Raw genomic sequence first — 12,935 nt, forward strand, 5'->3', positions numbered from 1 at the left:
GATCTGTACTTGACACACAGCTACGTTCCTATTTAAATCTGGGATGGGGGGGGGGGGGTAATTCATATATACAGAGGTTTGCAGAAGTATTCACCCCCCTGCAAAGTTTTCACATTTTGTTGGCACCTGAGCGTACTCCATGACGCTTTCAAATTAGACTTTACATGTAGAATCTACACAAACTACTCCACATTGATAAAGTTTAATAAAGTTTAATAAATAAGTAAGACTTACAGAGAAAAACAGATTAATCTCAGTTGCATAATTATTCAAAACCTTTGCTAATCAACTCAGGTGCAAATGATTTGTTTGAAAGGTCACAGAATTAGTGAAATGGTTTCAGCCTGTGTATACTCAAAGTGGTTTAACTTGTAGATAATTTCCATCAGGTATATAAAGACTTTCAAGCTGCAGCTCACATAGTGATCCAACAAAGCAACCATGAAGACCAAGGAGCTTTCGAAACAAGTCAGGGATAAAGTGGTAGAGAGGCACAGAGCAGGAGAAGGGTACAAGAAAATTTCAAAGGCGCTGATTATCCCTCTCAACACAGTGAAGTCCATCATTAAGAAGTGGAAGATGCATCATACCACCCAGATCAGGTTGCCCTCCTAAACTGAGCAGCCGGGCAAGCAGGAAACTGGTTCGGGATGTCTCTGAAGCCAACAATGACTTTGAGAGATCTGCAAAGTTCTGTGTCTGAGATGGAAGTCATTGTTCACACATCAACAAGCCAGTCCCTACACAAAGCTGGCCTGTATGGATGGGTGGCAAGAAAGAAGCCATTACTCAAAAAGCCTCATCTTAAAGCACGTATGGAGTTTGTGAAAAAGTATGTAGATGACACTGCAGACATGTGGAAAAAGATTTTGTGGTCAGACGAGACAAAAATTGAACTTTTCAGTTTAAATTCCAAACGTTATGTCTGGTGCAAGCCCAACACTGCACATCACCGAGTCAACACCATCCCAACTGTCAAGCATGGTGGTGGCAGCATCATGTTATAGGGATGCTTCTCTTCAGCAGGGACTGGGAAGCTTGACAGGATAGGGGGGAGAATGGATGGTGCAAAGTACAGCTGAATCCTTGAGGAAAACCTGTTTGAGTCAACCAAGACTCTGAAACTGGTGAGGAAAATCACATTTCAGCAGGACAATGGCCCGAAGCACAAAGCCAAAGCCACACTAATGTTCTTGAGTAGCCCAGTCAAAGTCCTGACTTGAATCCAATCGAAAATTTATGGCGAGACTTGAAGATTGCAGTCCATTGACGATCCCCAACAAACTTATCAGAACTGGAGCAATTTTCCCGTGAAGAATGGGCAAAAATGTCACCATCCTACTGTGCAAAGCTAGTAGAGACCTATCCAAAAAGACTCATAGCAGTAATTTCTGCAAAAGGTGTTTCTACCAAGTACTGACTTAAGGGGCTGAATACTTATGCAAACAGTAAATTTCATTTTGTACATTTACTTTGCAAGTTTTGCAGACATTTCACCTCCTCCTTATATAACAGTGTTCAGTTTAACCACTACAGCTTTGAATAAAAAAGTCTGTTTGAAAAACTGTGCATACATTATTTGTAATTCAACAAAATGTGAAAACTGCACGGGGGGTGAATACTTATGCAAACCACTGTATCTGTCTGTTGGGGTTGCATCATAACTGTGTGAATTCGTCAAGGATACAGTTCTCATCTCCATCCGAGTTCCTTGGTGGCCCGGGCATGTTGAGCAGCACCAGTTTGGCATCGTGAGATCTATTGACTATCACCTCATTGAGCTTCACTGCTGTGTGCATCCTGCGCACGTTCGACTGGTCCCTGCAGATCACAAGCAGGCTCTCAGACCGTGGACAAACTACACGTGTACTTTAGAAAAGAGCAGCAGAGAAAAGGAAAAAGAAAAGTCCTGGAAAGAAACTTACAGGTTTTCCCACTCTCTTCCAGCATGAACGCGTACAGAGGAAAGAAAAGAATTACTGTGTGAAGAGAAAGACATATTGCAGCACAGACCCTCACCACATAAGCGTCAAAGACATGCTAGAGCTGTTTAACCTAAACAAGCAGAAACTTACAAACAAGTCTCGACTGATACAAGAGGAAACAACATGCACAGAAAGATCATTTTATTCTAGAATGTTTATTCTTGCTGGAATGTTTGCTTTACCCCTGGCCAGAGGAAATGTGCTGTTTTGTCTGGGTTTGATAATACTGAAGTCAGTCACCACAGAGTAGATAAAAGAATGAATACTGGCTGTCCAAGTGAGAAACTTTGAAAGAATAAAAAGATGTTTGTTTGACAAACGGATAGATTCACAATACCAGGGACCTTGTATTACAGTAGGTGTCCCAGCACTTAAGTCAGTGTAGTTTGCGAAGGTCTTCATACTCACGGTTTAATACTGATCAGTTCTCTGAATGTCTGCGGGGCGTTGTGCCTGTTCTTCCTCTCAGCATCGTACTTGTCCTTCGTCCAGGTCATCTGAATCTTCTCAGGAATGCTCTCCACCACCTCCTCCTCTTCATCGGAATACAGACTCCCCATGCGGATCAAAGAGTGCCGGTCCTTCACCAGCTGAGCCTGCAGGGACAGCCCCAGGAAGAGCTCTGTGAGTGGGCAGCTATTCGACACTGCTAACCACAGGAAGAGCTCTGTGAGTGGGCAGCTATTCAACGCTGCTAACCCCAGGAAGAGCTCTGTGAGTGGGCAGCTATTCGACACTGCTAACCACAGGAAGAGCTCTGTGAGTGGGCAGCTATTTGACACTGCTAACCCCAGGAAGAGCTCTGTGAGTGGGCAGACTCCTAGTGCAGCTATTCAACACTGCTAACCCCATTTCAAATTATAGGAAAACAATCACATTACAAGGGGAGGTTGGTTTTAACTAGGGATGAAGTTTAGCAGCTATTCAAGCAGCAAGTATAAGAAATTCTACCAGTTTAGCAGTATACGATTCCAAGGCCTTAGTAAGTAAGAGAAAAAGGGTAGCAAGTCTTGTGATCAAACCTCCGTACCTCTCTGTCCCTCTCTGCACTGGATAAGCGCATCTGCCGTAACATCTGGGACCTCTGTTCCATCATTAGGGTCCGTTCGTACGTGTATGCTGAGATATCACTGTTGTGCTGGAGCAAGGGAAAAATCAGATCACAAATTCAACTGAAATACAAAGAACCCTGCTCTTGTTATTATTTTAACATTGTGTACCTGTGCAGGAAGTTGACCCCTCCCTCCCTTCAAATGCTTCCTTACCATCTCCACCACCTCGACCTCTGCCTCTATGCGGAGTTGATAGAGGAACATGGCAAGATCCTTTTTCATCTGTATGCTGTTGTCATTCATTTGCGCGACAGTGAAAATACGCATCTTACATTTTCTCCACACCTACAAAACACACACACACACACACACAAAAAAATAAAAACACATTGCAATTGGGGGCGCATTGTACAGATCCAAAGGGCTTGTCAGGCAACCTTGAGGACTAAATACAACATACTGTATATGTTATATACTGTACTGATTCCGGACAGTATTAGGCAGATCTATCCAGTTTTAGTTTTATCTGTGGGAATACAATATCAAAGCAGCAGCCACGTATTATTATCCCAGGTGTCATCAGAGGACTCAAAATCGTCTGAATGCTGCACCTAATTCCTGATTTTCAGCTGCTGCTCAGGACCCACCTTGTGCTGTTTCAGCAGGAAGGGCAGCAGCATCAGCATGCCCCCGTCGTGCACGATCCACCACACGTCCACGTGGCCCTCGGTGAAGCGCTCGTGGTTGCTCGGGTAGAAGGAGACGTTCTTCGGCACCATCAACGCCAAGTGAGCTGCCGTAGTGCAACGAATTGTGTCTGTGGGGAAAAACAAAGCAGGGTATGAACTGATGAATGACGCTTTGAAGAGCCTTGATATGCTTTCCAGATACTGAAAGCAGGGTCTTTTTGTTGGATGATGGTTAAAAAAGGTGTTTCTACTATTTAACCATTTGCTCAATTTATTTCTAGAAATCTTCAGATGTTCTGTTGATGGCTATGTGGCTATTAGGGTTTTTATTGCCCAAAAGTACTCTTCAGGAGTCGATGTTTTGATGCAACCTGCTAAAATAAAACAGCACAGAGCTGTTCCCTATTGCAACAAAATACTGTAAAAACTGTCCCATGAACAAGGAGAAACTTACTCTAAACATGAGGCACAAAGTTTTTCCATGGTGGCATGGTCACTGTCGATGTAAACTTTAATGTACTGCGTGGAAGTCAAAGATCAAAGCGCACATACAAACCAAAAAGCGTATCTGTGTGAACCAGACCTTGCTGGCTAATAGATAAGAGATACACATGGACAGGGTTTTCTCTAACACAGTCAAATGCAAACCCCAGCTATCTTCTACCAGGGAAAAAAACGTTTGCTGTACTAAAATTGGCTCAAACTCATGAAGGTGGCAGAAATATTACTGCTAGTAAATCTTACTGATGAATGTTTTCCAGGCTCGTGGGTCCTCACTCTGCCTCCATCCATAGGGCCAGCCCATCACCACTGTGTTGTGTTTCATGCCACCCAGTCCACAGGACTGAATCAAATGAGCGATCCCGTCACGGACCTTATTGGCTACGATCACTTGACAAAAGCCTTTCACCTTTTCAATCTCCATCATGTTCTTAATGGCCTAATGGGGAAAAATAAATAAAAAATTTTAAAAAACAAACAACTGAAGGTAATATTAAACAGATCTACTGTACAGGACATATGTTTAGCTATTTGGAAAAATTCACAACTTTACAAAAGTTATATGATCGTAACGACAACGACAACATTTTCTGAAAGTTTATCACAAAAAACAAACTGTTGCTACCTGTTCTGAAGCCTGCGCCTCTCCAAAGGTCTCCAGGTAATTGCCTTGAATCACTGATCCCACGATCGTGAGGCCTTTCCCAGCTTTCAGCTGGGATGCAAATGTCAGGAGTCGAGGGTATTTTACATGCAGGTCCTCATCTAACTTAAGCAGCACAAGCAGCTGGGGCCTGTCAAAACACAAAAGCACAGCTTGATGCAACACTCTTACATTCTCTCCATTCTATAATTCTTGTAAAGTGGTTCAGCTGCTGCTTGTCTTTTCTATCAAACATTAAGCTCCTGGTATGGTGCAGAGTTAAACTTAAACTGCATTGCTTTCCAGTGTGCACAGGAAACGTCAATCCCCATACACGTCAGGCAGCAAAAATATTTAGGGCCCTCCCAGCCGGGACAAACCCCCTGGACTGGCCAGTTACTTGCCTCCAGTTCTTTGTATGAGGAGGGCCAGCTTCCAATCTCAGCAAGGCATAGCGGGCTGCACTTAAAGACAAGCCCCTGATACCATCACCCCATTCCTTCTCAGCTCTGGGGAAAAAAGGATTATGCTGGTTTATAAAAACAACAACGACAGAAATAATAATAATAATAATAATAATAATAATAATAATAATAATAATAATAATAATAATAATAATAATAATAATAATTATCCAGACCTACCCCTGGTACTCAATGTACTTGTAGATCATGCCTGCGATAACCATTGCCACTAATGCGTAGTACCAGGACGAGATGAACATGAGTGCCAGGCAGAGGCTCATCCCCAGGAAGGACAGAGCCCTGAGGGAGGAAGCACAGCACCTCGTTCAGAACCATCGTGCAGCTTCACACGAACTTGGACGCAACAGGAGGGCATGTGATGGTTCAGACCATGGGCTGCATTGCCCACACGCCAGGAAAGCCCACAAACAATATATGTTCATAATTCACTTTCATATATATCACTTTCATATATATGAAATATGAACATATATTGCCGTGGGGTTCTGCTTTTAGTGACTGATGGTGAGAGATTGTAAAGTAAGTAAAGATTACAGCAGACACAAACTGATGCTTTTCCTTTTGGTAAAACAGTGAGCAATGACCATTGAACATGAAGAAAATAGATGACACAAAGCAATGGTAACCGGACTGTACTTGCAAGAAAACAGACTTCTGCAATGTGACAATCAACACAGTACCAGCCTGGACTGAAAGTCACTGTTGCAGAAAGTCACATGGTAATAACATCAGATTAATCAAGGAGGGCTGCTCAATTCACTAAGGTACAGCATGCACTTCTCTCCTTACCAGTGGTAGTATTTGAACCGAGGTCTCTCCAGATTAATCAAGGAGGGCTGCTCATTTCTCTAAGTTACAGCATGCACTCCTCTCCTTACCAGTGGTAGTATTTGAACCGAGGTCTCTCCAGATTAATCAAGGAGGGCTGCTCATTTCTCTAAGGTACAGCTTGCACTCCTCTCCTTACCAGTGGTAGTATTTGAACCGTGGTCTCCAGTTGGGGGTTCTCAGCAGAGTCTGCACAGCACACGCCAAGTTAACAAAAAGGTAACACATCAGGAAGAACCTGAAGAGAAGGTTCAAACAAACACAAGTTCTTCATTCTAAATAGCAGAGGGTGGGTCAGTCAGACTTGGTTCTATGTACTATGGTAATGTGTATACTGTACATGTAGAGCAGGTGGCAATGTGGCTAGTGGGGGGTTATTTGTTCACTCATGTTTAGGCCAAGATGACCATGCATTACCATGAACTATACTTCAGTGTGCAAGGATCGTGGTTAAATTAATATATTTAATGAAGCATGTTGCCAAGTAGTGCACCTGGTAATCTGGTTTACACATGCTTCAAAGGAGTTTAAGGGGTATAGTAATGTTTAAATGAACAGAGGCACGTGAAACGGGACCACAAACCAAAATTAGGCCAATTACAGTGTGACGGCAAACTCCTGTCTTTGTATATTGCAAGTGAAAAAAAAATCAATATGTTCGAAAACCCTGTGAGAATCTCAGGTCTGAACAAATCCTGGGTTATCAGATCCTGAAAAACAAGACCTATTGCCAATTCTGTATGACGTGCACATATTTCTGAAAGTGTGTGCTGCTCACATGGAGAGGATAGGAGCCACCATGTCCAGGGAAGCGATGAGGATCCCGAGCTCGGCGATGAGGCCGGTCAAGAGCAGCGCCCAGGTCGGCTCCCCATTGGCCTTCCCATGACCAAACACCTGTCCAAAAAAAACAAATAAACAACAAAGCAAATGTGTTAAAATGAGGTTTAAACCCATCTCACACTGCTATAAAAACAGAAGCCTTCAAGTTCAAACAAGTGTAAACGTAACCTCATTAGCACGTGCTGTGCAGCAGTATTTGGGGGGGGGGGGGGTATCAAAGTATAAATATGGTTTGACATAAAGTCCACAGGTGAATTCATTAAATGTTCAGTAACAAAAGAGGAACAAAAACAAACAAAAACAACTACTGCCACCAAAGAACAGCAACCTGGTGCTGGCTGGTCTACTACTATAGAGTTCAGAGCCAGCACAGATCGGCCAGGGCAGGGCAGGTCAGAACCGTCTCTATTGATTTGCAGAGGGCAATGGGAGGGGTGGTACGAACCCGCAGGAAGGGGATGATGTTGTCCTTGGCGATGGCCTGCAGGAGCCGAGGCGCCCCGGTCAGGCTCTGCAGGCCGGCCCCGCAGGTGGAGAAGAAGGAGCCGATGACAATGACCCAGGGGGAGGGCCAGGACAGTGTTCCCACCACCAGGGTCTTTTTCACAGCGTCTCCGAATCTGAGGGGAGGCGAGCAGCAGCCAGGTTAGGGCTGTGCACACAAAAACATCTCACACCCTTCCTCACCAACTAATCCACGCAACTCTTTGTCCAGGCCCTGGTACTCTCCCGCCTAGACTACTGCAACTCCCTCCTGGCTGGCCTCCCTGCGTCCGCCACCCGTCCGCTCCAGCTCATCCAGAACTCCGCTGATCGCCTGGTGTTCTCTCTGCCTCACTTCTCCCATGATACTCCACTGCTCCGCTCACTCCACTGGCTCCCGATCACCCCTTGCATCCAGTTCAAGACTCTTGTACTCACCTACCGATGCCTTGACCAGACTGCACCCAGCTACCTCCAGACCCTCATCTCTCTCTACACCCCCACCCAACCTCTCCGCTCCGCCTGCACTAGAAGACTGGCTGTACCTCCTCTACGCTCCCCTGCCTCCAGAGCCCGCTTCTTCTCCACCCTCGCCCCGCAGTGGTGGAAAGACCTTCCTACGGATGTCAGGACTGCCCAGTCCCTGACCACCTTCCAGCGCCTCCTCAAGACACACCTCTTCAGACAACACCTGTAAAACTCAACTCTTCCCTTCTGGACAATATAGCACTCTTCCTTTAATGCACTTTAACTTGCACTTATCTGCTCCCAATTTTACTGTAATCCTGTACTTAACCCAATCTGTAGTACTTTGTATTTCACTTGCACTCGTATTTAACCCTGATGTAACTATCAACACTGTTATCTTCTCCTGAATTGCCCCGATATCAAATCGTACTGTGTTTTGTATTTACTGTCATTAGGACTGAAGTCATTGTATTTTGTATCTTGCTCTTAATTGTACTGTAATTCTTGATATGTATTTTATTTTGTATACAACTGCCCTGGGTAAGGGCATCTGCTAATAAATAAATAATAATAATGATTACTTTGTATTGATTTGTACTTATTTTATGATTTTTTTTAATATATTACTTTTTGATTTTGTGTACTCGGTGCTCAAGTCAGTCTGCATCCTAAGAGCTTCCCCTCACAGCTTTGCGAGACAGTGCCCCTCAATCCTGGCCTGAACACTGGGTTACAGTCACATGACTGCCCTACAACCATGACAAGCACAGACTGCCAACTATAACCGCAAAATAAACATCAGATTCCACTTCCTTTCAAGTCAGAGAGCAATACTGAAGCTTGAGTGATTGATGTTACAGATGAAAAACTTCCTCCAAAAACACTCAACAGTGTTTGCTTAGGATACAGTCAAACCTGTTTTAAAAGACAACAGTGCCTGGACTACATCCCACTCAAATCGAGCCTGGCTGGATTAAGATGAAGCACTTCTGAAACAACAGTGTTCAAGTACTGAGCAGATGAAACTTCTCTTGAGAACAGTGACAGAAGATATCCCCCAGACCTGAGGAAACCACGCTTTTATTAACGCACTTACTTATCTCGTAGGACCACCCCCTCAAGGCAAGCTCCGAACAACACCACGGAACTGAAGTCTGAGTCGTGCGGTCAAGGAAATGAAACACACACGCCGTGAGAAACTGCACTGCACCAATTAATCACATTTCACATAAATATCACATTTCAGAGATTATATATACAAGTAACTTATCCTTTTACCTGTTATCCTGTTAAGTGGCAAATCTTGTGGTAGATTAATATTAGTCTAATATTAGTCTGGTCTAAAGATTATAGAATACCAAATGACAATAATAACAATATAATGACAATAATAAGCTGAAATGCTAGTCTGGTAGAAGTTTGAGTTTTACTCACAAGCTCAACAGTCAGTATCTAAAAGACCTCCGTTCCTGCATGCTAAACAAGCAGCTGTCCATAACACACTTTTACACAGGATACACCTGCCCCTCCTCTCCCCCCAAAATAATAAAACAAAAATGCTAGAACATGCAAGGGGAGGGTCAGCCTCTACTTTTCAAAGCAATTACTTTTATTTATTTATTTATTTATTTATTTATTTATTTTAATTTAGTAGTCGCCAATTTGTTTTTTTTATATTTTCTCCCTAATTTAGTAGTGTCCAATTATTTTGTTTAGCTCAGCTCACCCCTTCGGGAGGGTGAAAATGAACACACACTGTCCTCCGAAGCGTGTGCCGTCAGCCGCCCTCTTTTTCACACACTACACTCACCATGCAGCCACCCAGAGCTACAGCTTCGGAGGACAACACAGCCGTGGCAGCTTACAGGCAAGCCCGCAGGTGCCCGGCCAGACCACAGCAATTGTGCACCGCCCCCTGGGAGCTCCCGCCCTCGGTCTGCAAATGAATAGCCTGGACTTGAACCGGCGACAGTATAGGAAGCATCCTGCACTGTACGCGAGTGCTTGTACTGGATGTGCCACTCGGGAGCCCCCTCAAAGCAATTACTTAATCTTGAATTGACTTTTAAAAAGGAGAAAAAATAACAAAACTAAGTAATATAATTATTAGAAAAACAGACCCAATAGTTGCCAAACTATTCAGAAGTTTAATGGAAGGACTTGTAAGTAATCTTGTCATTTCTTATTTGTTTTTGAATTGTAATTAATTTTCTTTCCTTTCAGATGATGATGTGTGAGGAAATAGCTGTAAGAATCTAGCCTGTTCTCCCACGTTTTATGTTGCATCTCTGTTTTGTAGCATTTAAGTTAATTACATACTGGTGGAAATGCTTTTACCTAGAGAACAGTAAATGCTTGTGTCACAGGGAACGGTATCAACAGACAATCAGGTCTTCTTTGTGCCATGAAAGGATACAAACTAGCGATGTTGTGATGATAGCCAGGATTGTCCCAACAGGGATAGATTTCTGTGCGTCTTTGAGATCTCCGGATCTATTGGAACCAGCCATAATTCCTGAGCAAGGCAAGAAGACACTTTAAAAGCACTTTTCCGTACATTCAAGCCCAACTCTGTCAATAAAACAATGGGTGTGAGTACATTTACACTAGTGAGATGCTAATGCTGATCACCCGAGAATATTTCTTCTGTCAGAAAATAAAGATTGCAATTCACTATCCAAGAAATAGTCGCTAGAGATGTACAAACTCTCTTTTTCTGTTTTTACCAACAGCAGCCTCCACTTAAATATTTGAGCTCTAACTGCACTCATTGTGCACCAACAGTGATTGACAGTGCCCAGCTCCACATTTTTGAGCATCACTTCCTTTAAGATTATAACTCTTTACAGTACCTTTATCACTGCCCTATGATGAGTACATGTCAATTCAGTTTCCGTGTCTGAAATAAAACTGTGCAAAGATATACATCGCTGAATCAATTCGTTTAGTGGACTATTCGGTACTACTGGAGAGGATTTCTTTAGTGGTCTGTCCGGTACTACTGGAGAGGATTCGTTTAGTGGTCTGTCCTGTACTACTGGAGTGCAGTGCTCTTTCCTAGACCTGCATACAGGTCTGTAGTGTAGAATGAGATCCCCTGCCCAGCTCACCGGTCACGGAGGGGAAGAAGATGCCCACGAGCACAGTGAAGGAGGTGGTGATGTCAGAGGACACATACAGGTACAGGTTACTCAACGATCCGTGCACATCTTCGGAGGGCAAGCCAGGCTTCTCCAAGATCTCGCCTTTCTCCATGTAGCTGGCCCACAGATTGTCTGAAAGAATTAATCCCTGCAAATTAATAGTGGGTCTGTGTCTTCTTGAAAACACCACACGCAGTCATACACGTCAATAACGATAAAGGATGGGGCATTTTTTGCTGAAAACTGTTGCAAATCAATATTTTTTGTAAAATCACTTTTTATTGTTATTTTCATATTAATTCAGGATATGCACAGTTTGCAAATGCAATGCTATAGATACTATACAACTGTTGATCTGATGAGTGCTAGACCACTGGAGTGAGTCTGAACTACAATACTAACCCCATACAGCAAACTCAAAGTACTACACCAGTCTCATCAGGCATATCTTTGTAAATGTACAGGACAGTTCTAAAGCCATGCAGTACCTCTTATGATACCCCTGGCCAGACCGGGGATCCCCTGTATTTCAGTGACATTGTTGTGTGTGAAGTATTCATCACACGTTTCCATCGTCATGTTTGCAGTGCTGCAGAAATTCTCCCACAGCTTGCTCGCTACAGTCATGTTGTTTTGCACCACCGTCTTTGCACAGACGTCAAACAAGTCTCTAGAGAGGGTCCTGTTACCCAACATGCAGATTCTGATTGAAAAAAACAGACAAGCACTCAGCCAGGAGGTGACTCACAGAACCACAGCTGTAAAACATGCAATACACCACTTCAAGATAATGCTTTAGCCCTTTATAACAATAAACAGTAATTAAGATTTCATTTTCAGGCACTACAACCTTTCTATACTTTTACCATTATTTATCTTTATCTTTGATATATGTCATTACAAGGGTCTTAATCATTACTTTAATGATGTACAGTATGAGATTTAACTTTAAAGATATGACCACACACACACTCACACTTACGGAAACTCAGGAGGGTCAAAGATGGATTTGATTGCCCCAGCATATATAGACAAAATGGATATTATCACGCAAGCCAAGAAGAGAGAGGCGAACTTGTTGACATATTTCACCCCCACAAAGACAACCACAGCCATGAAGCTGAGGAAGAGGGTCCCATAGACTCTCATGTTGTTCAGCATGGCGCTGTCCATGTCGTTCACATCACTGCTGTGGAATATCGCTGCCTGGGGGACGATGTATTTCTGAGCAAAAACAAATCAAACTGGAGGTCAAATCAGGTCATCCAGGAGGCGTACAGAAGTGATGAACAGATGCTGGAATAATCTGCTCTTTTCCTGCCTGACTGCACTAAAACACAGTTTGCTAGCTGCTGTTTGAAATAAACTTCAGTATATATATATATATATATATATATATATATATATATATATATATATATATATATATATATATATATATATATATATATATATTTTCTGACGATGCAGTACTATGCATGATCTGCTTCTCTTGGAATATCACAAATTACGTCATGACTTGTTTGTTCTGTATCACCTACGTATCACTAACTAACTAACTAACTCTAACCCTAACCATAACTAACTCTAACTCTAACCCTATCCCCCACATTACTTACCAGTAATATTTCAATTGCACCCAGAATATACATGGCTGCTGCGAAGGTGGTCCCCAAGTAAAAACACAGCCCCACTGCACCCCCAAACTCAGGGCCAAGCGACCTGGAGATCATGAAATAGGCGCCTCCGGCTGCAAGACAAAACACAACTCAGGTTTGCATTTTAATAAAGGGACATGCACCTGCAGTTCTTGAA

The 12,935-nt window shown here is 43.1% G+C and overlaps 1 protein-coding gene across 3 annotated transcripts in view; it reads right to left on the reverse strand.

The window, feature by feature from the left end:
• LOC117424447 (solute carrier family 12 member 4-like) overlaps nt 1-12,935 on the reverse strand; it is a 29,554-nt gene that overhangs the window by 2,146 nt on the left and 14,473 nt on the right. Inside the window, exons 6-24 of one of the 3 annotated variants that reach the window (XM_058992860.1) lie at nt 12,740-12,870; nt 12,103-12,344; nt 11,609-11,823; nt 11,088-11,252; nt 10,394-10,492; nt 9,074-9,131; nt 7,472-7,646; nt 6,962-7,080; nt 6,323-6,421; nt 5,515-5,634; nt 5,275-5,379; nt 4,853-5,021; nt 4,471-4,666; nt 3,685-3,854; nt 3,251-3,382; nt 3,016-3,123; nt 2,394-2,581; nt 1,926-1,940; nt 1,688-1,821 (exon numbers count right to left, since the gene is read on the reverse strand). In XM_058992860.1, the coding sequence (XP_058848843.1) occupies nt 1,688-1,821; nt 1,926-1,940; nt 2,394-2,581; nt 3,016-3,123; nt 3,251-3,382; nt 3,685-3,854; nt 4,471-4,666; nt 4,853-5,021; nt 5,275-5,379; nt 5,515-5,634; nt 6,323-6,421; nt 6,962-7,080; nt 7,472-7,646; nt 9,074-9,131; nt 10,394-10,492; nt 11,088-11,252; nt 11,609-11,823; nt 12,103-12,344; nt 12,740-12,870 (2,640 nt within the window). The remainder of the gene's footprint in view (nt 1-1,687; nt 1,822-1,925; nt 1,941-2,393; nt 2,582-3,015; nt 3,124-3,250; nt 3,383-3,684; nt 3,855-4,470; nt 4,667-4,852; nt 5,022-5,274; nt 5,380-5,514; nt 5,635-6,322; nt 6,422-6,961; nt 7,081-7,471; nt 7,647-9,073; nt 9,132-10,393; nt 10,493-11,087; nt 11,253-11,608; nt 11,824-12,102; nt 12,345-12,739; nt 12,871-12,935) is intronic. The other 2 variants (XM_058992862.1, XM_034928346.2) reach the window with 2 other exon arrangements.

The sequence above is a fragment of the Acipenser ruthenus genome, chromosome 19 (assembly GCF_902713425.1).
Source record: "Acipenser ruthenus chromosome 19, fAciRut3.2 maternal haplotype, whole genome shotgun sequence".
NCBI lineage: Eukaryota > Metazoa > Chordata > Actinopteri > Acipenseriformes > Acipenseridae > Acipenser > Acipenser ruthenus.